Consider the following 16,484-nt stretch of genomic DNA (forward strand, 5'->3'; position numbering starts at 1 on the left):
AAGAAACCGCCAAGTACCTCTACTTTGTGGAATCTAGCATACCCCCCTTTTTACGTAGTTGATGTACCGGTATAAATCTGTTTAACGAGACGCTATTAATAGTCTTTTTAGTTGATGGCAGAGGCATGGCTCTTGACGAATCGGCCACTAGGATCGCCATGGCAGCCCCAGTCCTCCTTAGGGATCCATCGCTTGACGGTGGAGGCGGCGGCAGCATTGTTTTTCTCGAAAAGCTCGTCAAACATGAGACGATACCAGTAGGCCTCCTTTGTTGTAGGGATATCGCTGCCCCAGTGAGGCTTGGGGTTGTTCATTTGCTCATCTGTAATAGTCTTTTCAGCAGTGTCACGAAGGGTGTCAATCCACGAGTAGCCAACACCATCGGAGAACTGCTCCTTCTGACGCCAGAGGATTTCGGAGGGCAGGTATTCGCCGTTGTCGAAGGCCTTCCGCAAGATGTACTTCTCAATATGCTCAGAGTCAATCATCTTTTCCTTGGGGTCAATGTTCAAGCAAACCTCCAAAAATTCTTTGTCAAGGAAAGGCACACGGGCTTCGAGACCCCATGCCATAGTAGACTTGTTTGCACGCAAGCAATCAGCGTACGACAGATTCTTGACACGCTTAATGCACTCCTTGTGGAACTCATCAGCGTTAGGAGCAGCACCAAAGTAAAGGTACCCACCAAAGATCTCATCAGAGCCCTCGCCAGAGAGTACCATCTTGACACCCTGGGCCTTGATTTTACGAGAAAGTAAGAACATGGGAGTAGAGGCACGAATTGTGGTGACGTCGTAAGTCTCCAGGTGCCAAATGACATCGTGCAGGGCATCGAGACCTTCCTCGAGGGTGAAGGTGTGCTCGTGGTGAATGGTGCCAATGAACTCAGCGACCTGGGCAGCGGCCTTGAGGTCCGGGGCACCAGGCAGACCAACGGCAAACGAGTGCAGGCCAGAACCAGAAGTGTTTGTGAGGCGACCCTGGGCGTCAACACCGGCAAGGGAGTGATGAACATAGTCGTCCTTGAGGGCTTCACGAGTCTCACGAGCGGCGATAGATGCAATAAGAGAAGAGTCGAGACCACCAGAAAGCAAGACACCGTAAGGAACTTCAGACATAAGACGCTTACGGACGGCCTTAACCAAAGTCTCGCGGATCAGATCAAGGCTTGCAGGGGTTGTGGGGATCTTATCCTCGTCCCACCACGAAGGCTTGAAGTACTGTGTGAGTTTGCCGGTGTCAGAGTCAAAAACATGTCCCGGCGGGAAAGCGGTAATCTCGTCGCAGTCAGCGGTCAACGACTTGAGTTCACTAGAGAACCAAAGTGTGTTAGGGCTGGCCGAAGACTTACCCATGTACATGGTAGTGATGCCGATGGGATCACGAGCAGCAACGATACGATCACGCTTAGAGTCATAAAGGGCAAAAGCAAAGAAGCCGTCAAGATGATTGGCGAGATCGGTGTCGTATTTTTCATAAAGGGGAATGATAGGCTCGCAGTCAGAGTGGGTTTTGAACTTATAATCGGGAAAATCCTCACGCAAGAGACGATGGTTGTAGATTTCGCCGTTCACAGTCAAAGTGAGAGAGCCATCTTCGTTGGTGATGGGCTGGGCCCCCGAATCAAGACCAACGATGGCCAGGCGCTCGTGACAGAGAATGCTGTCACGGGAAGTGATGTTGCCGCTCCAATCCGGGCCACGATGTCTAACGAGTTTAGAGAGCTGCAAGGCAGTCTTCTTGTATCCCTGAACGTCGGGGTGGCGGTATACTGCAAAGATACCACACATTGAAAAGAGTTGGAAGTTGGGAGCGATTATCTATTCGGCGAACACTATAAACGATCTGAAAAAAATGAGTCAGTCTTTCAACTTGGCAAAAACTGCTTTATCAGTAGGCATTGGGGCTAGGGTATAATACCGCTTGTAGCCGGAATCCTGAGCATCATGCGAAAAGAATTAACTAAATGAGCATGTTTGAAACATAGTCCCGCCAGATCACGGTTCAAACCCGCTGTGATGAGTTATGAATCCCCGCGCGGGAATCACCGAGACTTCATTCTAACCAATCACATAATATGTGTTTTACTTTGCATGCCATCACCGCGCCGTAGATGAAAAGTCCCAAACGTCGAATCTCCGGGCCAGCCCTAGTCACGAGGGCATCAAAACGATTAGCGGCAGTACGGAAAATCCCTGAGGTGAAGACTGAGGAAATACTAGCCCAGGTCAAGGTAGAGGCGGCTCTTGATGATTCACAGATCAAAGAGGAGGAATTGAAAGTCCCCGACATAGAAGAGCCACCACGCTGGCGCGAAATGGTCGAAAAAATCAAGGAAATGCGAGCAGTCACACCAGCTCCGGTTGATACAATGGGGTGCGAACGGATTCCAGATAGTGCAGGTGAGTTGACACCAAAGAATCGCAGATTCGAACTGCTGGTAACTTTAATGCTGAGTGCACAAACAAAAGACGAGGTAAATTTCGCTACAATGGTAAAATTAAGACAGTATCTCAAGCCTGTTGGGGGATTGACCCTCGAAGGGATTCGCAAAACGCCCGTTGATCGCCTTGACGAGCTCATTTACTCGGTAGGCTTCCACAGCAAGAAGGCAAAATACATTAAGGATACCTGCGAGATTCTAGTTACAGAGTTTGATGGTGACATACCACAGTCGACAGAAGACATGATTCGACTGCCCGGGGTGGGCCCCAAAATGGCGTTCCTTCTTCGTTCTGCAGCTTGGAACATTACTGACGGTATTGGCGTTGATGTGCACGTCCATAGGCTGGCTAATATGTGGAAGTGGGTTCCCAAAACCTCGCATCCCACTCCAGAGAAAACCAGAGTGGCACTTGAAAAGTGGCTTCCACGCGAGTACTGGAGAGAAATAAACCCCCTGCTTGTTGGGTTTGGCCAGACTATATGTCCGTCAATTAGCCCAAAATGTACCCACTGTACGCTTTCAAAAGGCCTTTGCAATGCAGCTTTCCGAAAGGGTGCACGGTGACACTATGCAACCTTGCATATTGCGTGCATTCTAATGCGCTTTGTGTAGGGAGAACTTTTTGTAATTTATACAACACACATATGCTATCAGAGACTCTGTGTGCCTTTATACTACTGTCATTGAGTTTATGGTACCAATTTTTCAGAAAGTCTGGCTGGGGCGCCAACGATAATGTCCCAGAGCCTAGAGGTCTACCTGTTGTAGGCCACCTTCTGTCATTGGGCAAGAGCCCGGCTCTCACGTACTATAAATGGGGACGACAATGTAATTCAGAGCTCATTAAAATTCGGCTCGGTGTTCAGCGCTTCTACGTTACCAACTCATATGCTGCCGCTTTGGAACTAATCCAAAAAAACATGTCTGCGAACTGTGACAGACCGCAGCCGCATACATTCTCTAAAGTGATTTCTTCCACAGGACTAACGGTGGGTACGACCCCTTATGGTAAAAGTTACAAGCGAATGCGCAAGGCCATTGGAGGCTTTCTCTGTCGCCGAGGAGTTGATACGAACTTGCGTTATATTGACAAAGAATCGCACTTAGCAGTTTCTTCTCTTCCTATTGAAGTAGATGCTCGTCCTCATGACTGGTTCAAGGTATACCCTTTTAATGTCTCTATGCAAATAGCATACGGGCGTAGAGTTGAAGACATCAATGATATCCACAAAATCCTTGGCGTGGAACAAGAAATCACAAGGTACAGAGCACATTGGGCGACAAATATGGTTGACTACTTTCCTTTAATTCGCTGGATACTCCCACAACCGCACAAAGCTGCAGAGTGTCGGGTTGAGCGAGAACGTTACTTGCAAACTTTAATCAACACGCCGAAAGAGAAACAGGACCAAACCTGTCTTGTTGCAGCAGCCAGACGTGGCGATTTAAAACTTGAAAGCTTCCGAGAACTCAAAAGTATCTGTATGACCATGTCATCTGCAGGATTGGATAGTATTCCTGGTGTTATGGCTCTTTTCTTGGGCCACATGTCCACACCGTACGGGCAGCGAATTCAAACACAGATTTACGAAGAACTACTGGCTCAATTCTCATCCAACGCTTATGAAGAGGTGTTGTACGGTAAAGATATTCCATATTTGAGTGCAGTGGTGACTGAGACATTGAGGTTCTCCGGCATGCCCCTTGGGCTACCGCGGAAAACAGTCAAGCCAATACACTTTGCTAGCAATGGCGTGAATATGACAATTCCAGTCAATTCAACGATTTTATTGAATATTTTCGCGGCAAATTTCGATGAGAAACGATACATTGATCCTTTAGTATTTTTACCGGAACGTCACTTGAACTGCACCACAAAGCAGGGTCCGGCCCACTTCTCATTCGGAGCAGGTAGCCGCATTTGTGCCGGCGTCGCGCTGGCTACTCGTGAAATGTATGTGGCAATAGCTCGCGTTGTCCTGCTTTATCGCATTTTACCCAGCAGTCAACCAGAAGACAAGATGCCTACCAGCCCTTTTCAACTATACAAGCAGCAATCAGCGTTGATGTTCGACCTTCCTAACTTCAAAGTACGTCTAGAACGGAGGAATTAATTTTACATTATCGTTAAAACATTTCAGCATTTTGCTGAGGGTTCACGGCGAGCTTTTTCTTTCGCTTTCCGCTTTTTCGCAATTTGTTCGCCGTAGCGCAGCAAATATACCAAACATAAGAGGCTGAGACCACAGAATCCGGCCATTAAAGTGGACATACCACCGGGACCCATAGCAGTGGACATCTTGTCAACAGCCGCAAGACCAGCAGCGCAGAGTAGACATCGACATAAGTTAGAGCATGCCACCGCAGCTCCCGCGTTATCTGGAAAAATATCCACCAGCAAAGTGGTTGAGGCGCTCATGAAGAATGTTGCACAACCCGACATTAAAAATGTCATGACAACGGGACAGTAAAACGGGACCAAATTTTCGAGAGTCCATCCAAAAATGATTGTAGACACAATCAGAATTAGCGAAGCCCAGAAGCAAAGATCCAAGCGTGCAATATAAATATTGACGTCTGATTGACGGTAAGGGACATGTTTTTCTTCACAATATGCTTTTCTCTTCCACACATAACGTTGGAAAGACCATTGCATTAGTCGGCCAGCGACAAGACTGCCGACAAACGTCCCTACACCACTGGCCAGGTAGGTGTAACCAATCTGAGTTGTAGACAATTTGTAGTCACTGGCCAGACGAGTAGATTGGATCGTCAAGACCATGTACCAGGTCGTGTAATGAAGAGCCATCGGTGCAAGAACCAAAATGACGTCGGGTTGAACCAGCAACCAAAGCCATTGAAAAAGGTTGATCTTGGGTTTGGAGGCACGCCATTCTTGTTCATACTCTGGATCTGTGGGTAGGAAAGGGATTCCAGTGACGGCTCGATGGACGTACGCGTATGGCGAGCGATTAAGCCATGGTTGAGGCATAATCGACCCGTTGCCTGCAAAATAATGGTGGGTCTCCGGAAGACACAAAAAGATCACTACGAGTACGAAAGCGCCCAGGCCCATCAGAAACCAGAAAATTCCTTCCCAATTCCATTGAGACATTAAACCACCGCCAATTAACGGGCCAAAGCAGTTTCCCATGAGGCCGAGACCAGTAGCGATTCCCATGACACCTCCGCGATTTTTCCGTGACGTGATATCACCAATAACACCGCCCATCAAAGGCACGGTAGAAGCTCCTCCGAATGCTTGGAGACAACGTAAACCAAACAATACCCAGTAAGATCTGCCCAGGGCTAAACCAACATTGGCACCGATGTAGCAAATAATGCACATAAGATAAACAGGTCGTCGACCGATCGCGTCGGAGAGCGTTGCCCAAAATAACGGCGAGAGTCCTTGAAAGATTGAGTACATTGTGGCCGTCAAGTTGATCATGTCCAAGCTCGTGTCGAAGTAGTCCGCCAAGACAGTAAGAGCTGGGAAATAGATGGGGATTGAGATCGTGGATAGAACTTGACCTAGTGCTGTGCATATAATAAAATTCCAGAGTTCTGGCTTGGACTGGTAAATGGTTTCTGGAACGGGATCAACGGACGCATTAGTGTCTATTCTCTCAACCGTAGATTCTGGCCCCACCTGGCAGGTGAGCTGGACAGTTTCCTCGCAGTCACTGCTCAAAGACTTTTCCGAGGTTTCCGTTTTGACTTCCATCGATAAACCATCAAAACTGTCTAGATCGTCAGTCAAGTTGGTGGTGTATTTCAACTGCGCGGCCGTTTTATTGTCTTTCGTAAGACTACAATCCTACAGGAGTTAGCCGATGTCGGAGCCGGGAAAAAAGCGGGTGTAGAGGAACCAACACCCCCGTAACAGGTTGCAATCAAAACCTTCAGTACTTTTGAATTTTATTTCCTCTTAGTTCAATATGCATACGCCAGTACATGATCACATGTAAAATATCGTGTTTTAGAGGTGTTTGGGGTGTGTTACTTTCATTGCCTTTTTTTGTCAGTAGACGCGCCTCTGGGTCTGAATGCTGCTGTGATGCCCGCAGGTTACATATACGGGAGCACTGTTTTGGCATGTCTGGTTTCAAAAGAATCGAAAAAGATAAACAAACAATACGTTACCACTGGCCAATGGAGATTTACGAATCCAGAATCTCCAGCAAGTCCAAGGAAATACCTTTTTAAGTAGCGCAGGCCACCGTCTAGAGCCTGGCTTGGAGGTCACGTGCGCTTTCGAATATATGCAGAGAGGCTTTTTATGTGGCATGCAATTTGATCCGGGTTTCTGCAACTAGTAACTTGATTGATCGCCCAAAATGTCCGAATCAACAGTGTCGGACAAGTTCAAGTATGATCTCGAAGCGAACAGTGTGGAGTCTGGTACAGCCTCGTCAATCGAAGACCCGAGCTCAGACGAAGTTGCAGCTAAGAACGGCGAGCTGAGCAGATCGTTGACAACCAGACAAATTTCGATGATCGCTATAGCCGGTGTCATTGGTACCGGTTTATTCCTCGGAAGTGGAAAAGCTCTTGCAGAAGCTGGTCCTGCAAGCTTGCTGATCACCTATGCTATCATTGGTGCCCTCGTTTATTTAACTATGCTTGCGCTCGGTGAAATGAATACATACATGCCCGTGGCCGGCTCATTTTGCACATTTGGCTCTCGTTTTGTGGATCCTGCTCTCGGCTTTACCCTCACGTGGAACTACTGGTTCAATGATGCTGTGTCGACGGCCTCTGATCTAACCGCATTACAACTGGTTTTCAAGTATTGGACTGACTGGCATCCTTGGGCCATTGCTCTTCTATTTTGGTTCTTTTTACTGAGTCTTAACATTGTATCTGTGAAGGTTTATGGTGAGTTCGAATACTGGCTTGCTTTGCTCAAAGTGGTCTCGATTTTGATCTTTATTATTTTGGGCATTGTTGTTAACTGCGGTGCAAACACTTATCATCAGTACCTAGGTTTCCATTACTGGCATATCGAGGATGCTCCGTTTGTTCGCGGATTTCGCGGATTTGCCTCGGTGTTTGTTACAGCTAGTTTTGCATATGGCGGTACTGAATCGATCGGAATTACCGCTGGCGAAAGTAAAAATCCCCACAAAACTATGCCTCGGGTTGTCCGAACTGTGTTTTACCGTATTCTTTTCTTCTACCTTTTAACCATGCTCATTGTTGGCATCAATGTCCCCTGGAACTACCCTGGTTTGTCTAACAAGTCTTCCGCTACTTCTCCTTTCACTATTGTCTTTGGCCTGGCTGGTTCCAAGGCTGGAGGCTCTTTTATTAATGCCGTGGTGGTCACATCTATTATTTCAGCCGGCAACCATGCCTTGTTTGCTGGCTCTCGCCTAATGTATACGTTGGCCAAAAACGGTCATGCCCCAAAGTTTCTGTCCTGGCTGACTCCAAATAAAGTCCCCTGGACTGCACTATTGCTTACTTGGGGTATTTCGGGGCTGTGCTTTGGTGCCTCTTATATTGGAGCCGGAGAACTTTGGAGCTGGCTCCAGAATCTCGTTGGTGTGTCAAATCAGCTCTCGTGGCTTTGCATCGGGTTCACTGCAATCCGATTCCGCAAAGGTTTGGAAAAGCAAAATAAGGTGGATGACCTTAAATTCAAAAACTGGACTCATCCCTGGGGTCCTTGGATTGTGGTTATCGGGTCGACTTTCATCGTGTTTGTTCAAGGTTGGACATCCTTTTCCCCTTGGGATACTTCTACGTTTTTCAGCTACTATATTGAGCTGATTGTATTTCCTGTCTTGTTTGTTGCTTGGAAGCTCTTCAAGAAAACTAACTTTGTTCGCGCCGATAATATGGACTTGGATTCTGACGTCTACGTTGATACCAAAGACGACATCGAAGAGAACGAATATGAAGCCAGTCTAAAAGGGTGGAGAAAAGCCCTGAACGTGCTCAAGTCATACTTTTTTTGAAGTTTTTTATTTTAGTGCTGTTCTGTCAAGAACACCTCCCTATTTAGCATTGCATACTAAGTCATATTTTTAATAACCTACTTTGTGAATTCCAAATGCGCAGCAATTGGTACATGATCACTGGGATGGTGAGCGTTAGGAAATCCCACATAGTGACTAGCGTATTCTGGATCAACCTGTCCCATAAGATCTTTAACTTTGAGGCCTGATGTGCTATACCAGATGTAATCAATGCTCTCGGTAAAGTTCGGAGTGAAGTTCGTAAACGGAAGCTCGAGATCATCTGCGTAGGCTGATTTGAAAACCAGTTTTTGCTGAATGCCTTTTTCTGTGAAATTGCCATACGAGTATCCCTTTAAATCTTCGTGCGTAGGTGGTACTGAGCCCTGGCTGAATAGCTGGTAGACACCAGACTTGGAAGTTGAGTTGAAATCGCCGCAAATAACTGTGGGCACCATTTTCATATCTTTAGCTTTCAGGTCCTTGAGCGGCGCTTCAGAGGTATCGCCACACAAATACTTTTTGAGGATCGATTCAATCTGTTCGATAAGAATGGCGCTCTGCACCAATTTCACATCGCAGTACGCTGGGTCCCAATGTAAATGAGTATTGACAATCACAAACACTTGTTTTGTTTCTTTCATCTCGAAAGAAGCAACCAAAGCAATATTATCGCGAGTCATTACCCGATTAAACACATCGACGGACTTTTTGAGATCCTCCTTAGCCAAGGCAGCAGAATTGTATTCGACATGATGGTACTTGAGGAGATCCATTTTGGACTCCTTGTAGCAAATAACACACCCATCAACCACCTTCTTCTCTTCTTCACTAGACATTGTCCGTGCTCGCGTTTTGGGATAAAATAGACATTTATAACCTTTCGGCTCGAGGGTGGGGATCCACAAGTTGTCTAGGGTTTCCTTGTTGACTTCTTGTAAACACAAGATATCAGTATCATAAGAAAGCACCTCAGAGATCAACAATTCGCTACGGTAGGACCAATCCAGGGCCCATGACGCAGTGTAGCCGTATAACTGAGGAGTAGTGTATCGGTCACAAAGAGTATTGTAGCTGAGAATGGTGAACCCGTTTTGAGTTTTGGCAACCGGTGGTTCATTATTGGTATCACTGCGAGTGCCTGTGTCGTCAAGATGGATCCATTCCCGGGCACGCGGAGGGGGGCCGGGCGGCGCCGAGTCTCGGAGGTCGACAATCAGCGCTTTGGTGCCACCCTTGCTGAAGATCTTGGCCGATGAGTCGTTGAGAGGATTTCCACCGATGCCCAGCATCTCTAACTGGAAAAGCGCACCCAATTCAGCCGGCAGTTGCTCGATCTGGTTACCAAACAAAAACAGATACCGGAGGCTCAGCATACGTCCGATTTCTTCAGGTAGCTCTTTGATCAAATTGTTGCTTAAATCCAAAACCTTGAGTTGCTTCATTTGCGTGATAGCTAACGGCACAGTGCCAAGATTGTTGTTGTTTAGGAAGAGCTTTTGTAGAAACCCGTAGTTGGAGATCTTTGGGCTAACGTTCAAAAGCCCCTGTCCAGACATATCGATTGCAGTCCAAAATTGCTTGTTGATTACTTCATTGATATGCTTCTGACGAGCTTCTTCCATCTGATCTTTCTTATCTTGGGGATTGGGGAACTGGGGATTACCGCTGGCGCGGGCCGGGGTTCTGCTCCCCGGTTGTTGCTGGGTAGAAGCCATTTTCTCCTCCCTTACCAGTTCAACGGCCCTATCAATTAAGTTGGCATCCACATTTGAAGGACCGCCGTTGTTTTTAGACGCAGCTGCCACTGCATGGGCGTACGAATGAGGCGAGTTGGATCTCTGGGAGATTTCAAGGAGCGCCAGTTGATGTTCCCAGTAAATGCTGTTTTTCTTGATATCCTCATCATTATTTTCTTGTGTAGACCCGCTCATAGCATATCTTTAAGCGCGTTAACCTGAAAATGTACGTTCCTATTCGGGCCAGGGGGTTTTAAAGATGTTGATGCTGACAAAGCGGAAGGGACTGCCAGTCCTTCCTAGGCACCCTGGGAGATCGCACCTGAGCGTAGGGGTGTTATATTGTGTTACCCGGACTTCATAACACCCCGTATTATCTTTTTACTCTGTACGTCATCACCTGTGTTTAGCCACAGTAATAGACTAATGTGGCTATAACATGTTTTCGTGACATGTGGCTGACGATGAACTCCGATGTCCGCTTAGACTAGTTGGGGACTACCTGACTGAAAATTTAGGCCCCCATTAGTCGCATATGATTACTCAATTCGTATTTTACGACCGTAGACTGGCATAATGATAGCTAAGCGGTGGCTTCCAGAATTGCTGTGGCTGCGTCAAATTCTAGATTTGTGGTCAGCAGGAGTGCACAGCCGGCTAAGTTGCAACTTTCTGCCGAGTGATGATGACGCTAATTCAGGCGTTCAAGACGACGCTATGGTGTCGAATTTTCACAGAACGCTCTTCTATATCTGATACATAGGATGCCGGAATTTTAAAGGCAAGGCACACTTTATTGCTTCTAGAGCAAACAATAGAACCCTTGAACTTTCGTTTTCGTTCGACGAACCCTTACCCGGATGCATGCAAGCACCTAACGTCATTAATTCACTATATAAAGAGGACCCCCTAGGCCGTGGACGGACAACTCAAAAAGTAACCATGGTCGCTACTGTTCGTCACCCTGCACCCGATTTCAAGAAGACTGCCGTTGTCAACGGCGTCTTTGAGGATGTTTCCCTTGATTCCTATAAGGGTAAATGGCTAATCTTGGGCTTCGTCCCCTTGGCCTTCACTTTTGTCTGCCCTACTGAGATTATTGCCTACTCCAACGCTCTGGACAAGTTCAAGGAGCGCAACGCTGAGGTTCTCTTTGCGTCTACCGACTCTGAGTTCTCTTTGTTGGCCTGGAACAACCTGGCCCGCAACGAGGGTGGTTTGGGTCAGGTCAAGATCCCACTGGTCGCTGACACCAACCACCACTTGTCTCGCGACTACGGTGTTCTCGTCGAGGAGGAGGGTATTGCTCTCCGCGGCATCTTCATCATCAACCCCGAGGGTGTCATCCAGCAGATCACCATCAACGACACTCCCGTCGGCCGCAGCGTTGACGAGACCCTGCGTCTCCTTGATGCCCTGCAGTTCGCTGCCGAGCACGGTGAGGTCTGCCCCGCCAACTGGCAGAAGGGCGACGAGGCCATTGACACTAGCAACGCCTCCAAGTATTTTTCTAAGCAAAAGTAAGTAGCAAGCTGCTTGTAAAAAGTTTGATAAAATATTAAATACTACACTATGGTTCCACGTCGGACTGACTCGAAACGTGGACGGATGCTTGCACCGGAACCTTGATTTCGGTTCCCAGCAGCATTCGGTACTGCAGCGAGCCGCGCACGTTAAGCTCGAAAGGGTTGGTGGTGATGTTATTCCACTGGTCGCACGTGTCGCCTTCGTCACACGAGTTGATGAGTTTGGCGGTTGTGGACGCCCACCGATTCGCCATTTGGAAAAACGTCCCTTGAAACACCAGCGGAGACTCGAGCTCGGTGATTGTTCCCAGCAGAATCGTCCGCTGCTTGTCCCCGACGTGTTTGCTAGTTGCAAATATGTCCAGCTCTGCGTCAGAGATCTGGATCGATAGGTATCCTGGGTTTTCTGCACCAACGACCATTGCGAACACAAGCTCTTTATCGCTGGGGAAGACGTCAGATAGTCGGGCTATATGGAGGTTTTGGAGCGGTCGGCTCGACGCGAGGAATATTCCGGCAATGAAAGATACCCCCAGCATGCACATTAATAGTATTATAATCCACAAGGTTAGCCGAACATACAACGGTGGGGGTTTTGCACTGGGTCCGTAGTCGTGCGGTGATGGGGTAGGTGCCTGGCCTCGCTGGGCGAGGTATCGGTACTGTGCAGACGCGGATCTTCGTAATGGTGATGATTCTGTGACAGGTATGAGTCGGGAATCACGCATGACATAGGCATCGTCGTCGTCGTCATCCATCTCGATATCGCGATCGTCATCTGCGGTTACAGATCCGCGCCAACGGTTCAGATAAATGTTTTTTGCTCGCATTGAATCGATGCGGGTTGGCCGGAGAGGACTCCGCTCGGTACCGTTTGCTGGCTGGCGGCTAACCACGAACGGTCCCCTACTACCGTAGTCTTGACGCGGGCCGGCGTCCGAACTCAGCGCTTGGCTGTCTTGTGGGCCCTGGGTATCGCCTGTGTAAGTGCCGTGTGCGAATCCAGATCCGAGTAGTGGAGAGCCCACGTTGCTGCCGCTGTTGTTGATGCTGTTCACTGATGCGGCGGCGGGTGCTGATACGGTGGGCGGCCCAGAGTTTGTGGTGCCTGTCGACGCCAGCGCCGATAGCCTACCTAAATGGTGGGGGACTGAGGGGGGAGCGAGGATGTAGACCGCGTTCGCAGATAAGGGTGCCTAAGAGTATCTTGAGGGGCCGGGTTCGCGTCGTACACAAACTCCTCGTCCGAATCGGACGTGGTAGCCTTGTCTACTGCCGAAGCAACTTTTGCAGCAAACATCTCTGCCTTGGACGTAGTTGCGAGTCGCGAAGGTCGCTTCTTGGCTCGCCCAGCCGTCCTGGGCACACTATCCTGGGACTTTTTGATGCGCAGGCTCCCGGCACCGCTAGGCGCAGTTTGCACAGCCAATGCAGGAACCGAGGGCACGGTTTCTGTCTCAACCTGGACCGCCGGCGGAGGTGCACTGGCGATCTTTTTTGTGGACGACGGAGTGGCGCGGCCTGATCCCTGGCTCAACGCTGACACTGTAGGGCCTCCAATGACCGTGCGGGTGCCGTCGCTGTCCTCGTCCGCGGTCAATGGTATTGATGCATTTGATATCGGCGGCTGATCGGAAGAGATCTGGGTTTGGCCACTACCCTGCACGCCCATCTCGTCGCTGTCGTCGGGACTGCTTAATGGCGACAGTTTGGGAGGTTGCATGAACGCTTACCAAACGGCTGGGGTTTGATGGAGGAAGCGGGATAGCGAGATGGCGGGGTAGAAGAAAACGACGGATTTTGGTGGGTGGGAGGACGGATTTTGGCGAAGAGAACATAATTGTATCGTAACTATACTTTTAAGCCCCCATAGTGGGGAGATATATATTCATAAGAGAGCGATCAGCTAGAAGCCAAGGGCTTTTTAGGGGCGAGGCCAGGGACCTTCTCCAAGGCGCTGCGAGCCCACTCGTAAACGGTGAAAGTGACGGCCTGGCCGGGAGCAACACGCATGACGCGGGGGGTGATACCACGGTAAAGAGCGGCGACGCCCTCGGTGCGGACGAGGTCTTTGGCGATGCGGGTGAACTGAGCAAGGCCGCTTTCGGTCCGCTTAGAGCGCTCGCGTTGCATGCGGGTTTTGATAACGTCCAAAGGAGCGTTCGACATAGGGCCAAGAGCACCGGAAATCAGACCAATGAGGGAGGTCTGCCAGCCAGGAAGCATGCCGTTGTACTGGGGCTGTGTCTCGACAAGCTTGGCCTTGAGCAACGTGTAGACTGTGAAATTGGTACCCTGGTTGGTAGCCTGGCGGGCTGCGGTCAAGACCACGCCGCGGTAAATGGCACTGATACCCTCCTCGCGGATGACAGTGTAGAGGCAGTGGGCAGCGTTGCGGTATTTGGGACCCTCAGTGGCATCGACCAGCGAATGGGCCTGGGCCTGGAGACGAATCTTGACGACCTCGGTGGGGTTGACGACCAGCACGGCCTCGACGAGACCGGCACCGATACCAGCAAAGAAGATGCCGGCCGTGGACAGCTTGCCCTCCTTGGAGGTGAAGAGACGCTTGAACTCCTCGAACGACCAGAAGCGGATGGCCATCTTGGGCGTGATGCCGGCAATGACGGCACCGAGACCACGGTAGAGGCCAGGCACACCATCCTTCTTGAAAATGTAGGCGCCAGTGCCGATGAAACCGCGCTTTTGCACAGATTGCGCAGGGCGGATTGCCGCCGCAGCTTGCTTCAAGGCGGCCTCCTCAGCGGCCTTGTTGCCGGATTTGAGAGCTTGCTCAGCCGCGGCCTTGGCTGCCTTGGCCGCTTGCTCTGCGGCAGCAACCGCTCGGCCCTGGAGCTGCATTCGAACTTTGATTGTATCCAGAGGATGGCAAGACAGTGCTTCACAGCAGCCAGCAATGCCACCAGCAGTGAAGTCGATAATGGGGTTACCACTCTTTTTCTTGGCACTCATTGTTGTATGTGTTTGTGGTTTACGGTATTTGTGCAAACAGAGGGGTTATACAAACTTGTGGGGAGACCTGCGATATGGCAACCCTATTTATATGAAAAGTTCCCGAGGTGGGGGAAAAGGGTATAATCTGCATGTGCATTATGCAATCTAACGAGAAAGTCCCGGCTATAGGCCGAACAGCTCCGTTATCTGGGGGTGTTGGGACCATATGCCCAGAACGAAGTCGCTGATTCCGGCACGGAAAAACTATCTAGTCGGAATTTGCGATGGCACATAGGCTACCCTCAGCGTCTTCCAGGTGGTTTAGGCCTAGAAAAGCGTGGTTTGCTAACGCCGTCCCGCTCAGACACTTGGCGGGGAGTCGTTTCCGCGATAACGGCCTCGTATGTCACTTCCCCACGTTCCGAAGCCTCAAGCTGCAGTTAGTCATTAACGCCCTTTTTCGGTACCCCGGCTTTTCCAATTGGCAGGCTGATTTTTTTTCCGGAGGCTAAAGTCATCGCAAAAACAAAAAGGCGGGTTGGAAAAGTTTCCAATTAAATTTGATGGCGGGAAACTTTTCATGCCGCTAGATTGCTGTCGCTCTTTCCTTGGGATTCTAGGCTGCCTCAATTTAGAGCCACCGGGGCTCTAAGTGTACTTACCACTCCGGCAATCGATACCACGGATTTCACGTAATTCAAAAACGGAATTCTTGTCGAGGCATAAACCATGCGGTGCCTTACGCTCGCGTCATCTGGGCATACATAAACAAACACCGCTTTTGTTTCGTGCTTGAGCACGGCATACCGCGGCTCGTTCTCGTGGAAATGACTATGCAGTGAGTCTGTCGCAGCCTCCTGTAGCTGAGCGAGCTGGATTTCTCCGCTTTCTGCAATGTGGAAAACAGCAATGTTCTTGGTTGCTTCGTCTTGTGCAAGGCTCTGCAGGGCGTCTCGCCCGGCCTCATCTATTTTAGCGTCGATTCCCATCGCGGCAATCCCGGTGTTGCTTTGCCGGGTACCCATTCGATGGGCCTCGTGTTCCACTGCTGTCTTGAGAGATTGCTCATCTTCAGTGAGGGGAACTTCGGCGCCTTCGTGAGCAATGTGCTCGTTCCATCCTTCGATACTTACCTCTTTGTGCTCTGTCCAAAACGCAATGGTTGAGAACCGGGACGAGCCGCCCAATTGCTTGTGAATTGAGTTGGTACTCGATGCGTACTTCATTTTGACGCGAACTGGAGCATCCTGTGGCACGTACGCCACAAAAACAACCCCTTGGTCGCTGTCGTTGCTGCGAACAGCAAGATACCTGGCGTCTTTGGGGTCCATCGATTTGGCCAACGATTCCAGGTCCTGTGCCAGGTCGTTAGACTGTTTTATGGCCCGGTCATACTCACATACCTCATCCGTAATTTTAAAGATGGCAATACGATCGTCAGACTCCAGGAAAAACTCGAATTTGGACATCAGGTCCTCCGAAGCGCTGATTCCTGATTGGGCTGACATGTTAGGTAAGCTCGACTCGCTCGCGGTTACTAACTGGTCGTCTATGGCTTGCTAGCAGCTGGTTGTCGGTCGTTGCAGTATTTAATAGGAATGTAAAGTGGCCGTGGTTGCCGAAAAGTAGACGCAGTCTCCGTACTTTACGCAGTTGTACTAATACCACGGGGAAAGGGCTCTGGCTGTCTCTCTGCAGGCCCTCTCCCCCCACAAAGCCTCCACCAACGCACTCTACCTTCAATTCTAGACGCCGCCTATCCACTGTAAATTCGCTCACACCCTGCAAACGAGGCTCTTGATGTCCCCACACTTTTGTGTTTGTGCGGTTATGTCAGCCGAATCCTGGCCAG

At 49.5% G+C, this 16,484-nt stretch overlaps 10 protein-coding genes across 10 annotated transcripts; 4 read left to right on the forward strand and 6 right to left on the reverse strand.

Moving 5' to 3' along the window:
* Positions 1-107: 107 nt before the first annotated feature.
* Positions 108-1,790, reverse strand: B9G98_03150 (Asparagine synthetase [glutamine-hydrolyzing] 1; the record flags this gene model as incomplete). Its single annotated transcript, XM_024809707.1, has 1 exon — positions 108-1,790. The coding sequence occupies one exon, from the start codon at positions 1,788-1,790 to the stop codon at positions 108-110; it is 1,683 nt and encodes a 560-aa protein (XP_024665475.1).
* A 323-nt stretch (positions 1,791-2,113) lies between these two features.
* B9G98_03151 (Endonuclease III-like protein 1) lies at positions 2,114-3,010 on the forward strand (the record flags this gene model as incomplete). The annotated part of the gene is made up of 1 exon (XM_024809708.1): positions 2,114-3,010. The coding sequence occupies one exon, from the start codon at positions 2,114-2,116 to the stop codon at positions 3,008-3,010; it is 897 nt and encodes a 298-aa protein (XP_024665476.1).
* Positions 3,011-3,090: 80 nt separating this feature from the next.
* On the forward strand, positions 3,091-4,560 carry B9G98_03152 (Phenylacetate 2-hydroxylase; the record flags this gene model as incomplete). The annotated part of the gene is made up of 1 exon (XM_024809709.1): positions 3,091-4,560. One exon carries the CDS (start codon positions 3,091-3,093, stop codon positions 4,558-4,560), a length of 1,470 nt encoding a protein of 489 aa, XP_024665477.1.
* A 23-nt stretch (positions 4,561-4,583) lies between these two features.
* Positions 4,584-6,173, reverse strand: B9G98_03153 (MFS antiporter QDR2; the record flags this gene model as incomplete). The annotated part of the gene is made up of 1 exon (XM_024809710.1): positions 4,584-6,173. One exon carries the CDS (start codon positions 6,171-6,173, stop codon positions 4,584-4,586), a length of 1,590 nt encoding a protein of 529 aa, XP_024665478.1.
* A 613-nt stretch (positions 6,174-6,786) lies between these two features.
* Positions 6,787-8,412, forward strand: B9G98_03154 (putative amino-acid permease PB1C11.02; the record flags this gene model as incomplete). The annotated part of the gene is made up of 1 exon (XM_024809711.1): positions 6,787-8,412. The coding sequence occupies one exon, from the start codon at positions 6,787-6,789 to the stop codon at positions 8,410-8,412; it is 1,626 nt and encodes a 541-aa protein (XP_024665479.1).
* A 77-nt stretch (positions 8,413-8,489) lies between these two features.
* Positions 8,490-10,346, reverse strand: B9G98_03155 (Glucose-repressible alcohol dehydrogenase transcriptional effector; the record flags this gene model as incomplete). The annotated part of the gene is made up of 1 exon (XM_024809712.1): positions 8,490-10,346. One exon carries the CDS (start codon positions 10,344-10,346, stop codon positions 8,490-8,492), a length of 1,857 nt encoding a protein of 618 aa, XP_024665480.1.
* A 747-nt stretch (positions 10,347-11,093) lies between these two features.
* B9G98_03156 (Peroxiredoxin TSA1) lies at positions 11,094-11,675 on the forward strand (the record flags this gene model as incomplete). Its single annotated transcript, XM_024809713.1, has 1 exon — positions 11,094-11,675. The coding sequence occupies one exon, from the start codon at positions 11,094-11,096 to the stop codon at positions 11,673-11,675; it is 582 nt and encodes a 193-aa protein (XP_024665481.1).
* A 46-nt stretch (positions 11,676-11,721) lies between these two features.
* Positions 11,722-13,400, reverse strand: B9G98_03157 (hypothetical protein; the record flags this gene model as incomplete). The annotated part of the gene is made up of 2 exons (XM_024809714.1): positions 11,722-12,808; positions 12,853-13,400. 2 exons carry the CDS (start codon positions 13,398-13,400, stop codon positions 11,722-11,724), a joined length of 1,635 nt encoding a protein of 544 aa, XP_024665482.1.
* A 179-nt stretch (positions 13,401-13,579) lies between these two features.
* Positions 13,580-14,650, reverse strand: B9G98_03158 (Succinate/fumarate mitochondrial transporter; the record flags this gene model as incomplete). Its single annotated transcript, XM_024809715.1, has 1 exon — positions 13,580-14,650. One exon carries the CDS (start codon positions 14,648-14,650, stop codon positions 13,580-13,582), a length of 1,071 nt encoding a protein of 356 aa, XP_024665483.1.
* A 284-nt stretch (positions 14,651-14,934) lies between these two features.
* On the reverse strand, positions 14,935-16,140 carry B9G98_03159 (Twinfilin; the record flags this gene model as incomplete). Its single annotated transcript, XM_024809716.1, has 2 exons — positions 14,935-15,066; positions 15,295-16,140. 2 exons carry the CDS (start codon positions 16,138-16,140, stop codon positions 14,935-14,937), a joined length of 978 nt encoding a protein of 325 aa, XP_024665484.1.
* Between the last annotated feature and the right edge of the window lie 344 nt (positions 16,141-16,484).

Source organism: Wickerhamiella sorbophila (assembly GCF_002251995.1).
Source record: "Wickerhamiella sorbophila strain DS02 chromosome Unknown contig3, whole genome shotgun sequence".
Lineage (NCBI taxonomy): Eukaryota > Fungi > Ascomycota > Dipodascomycetes > Dipodascales > Trichomonascaceae > Wickerhamiella > Wickerhamiella sorbophila.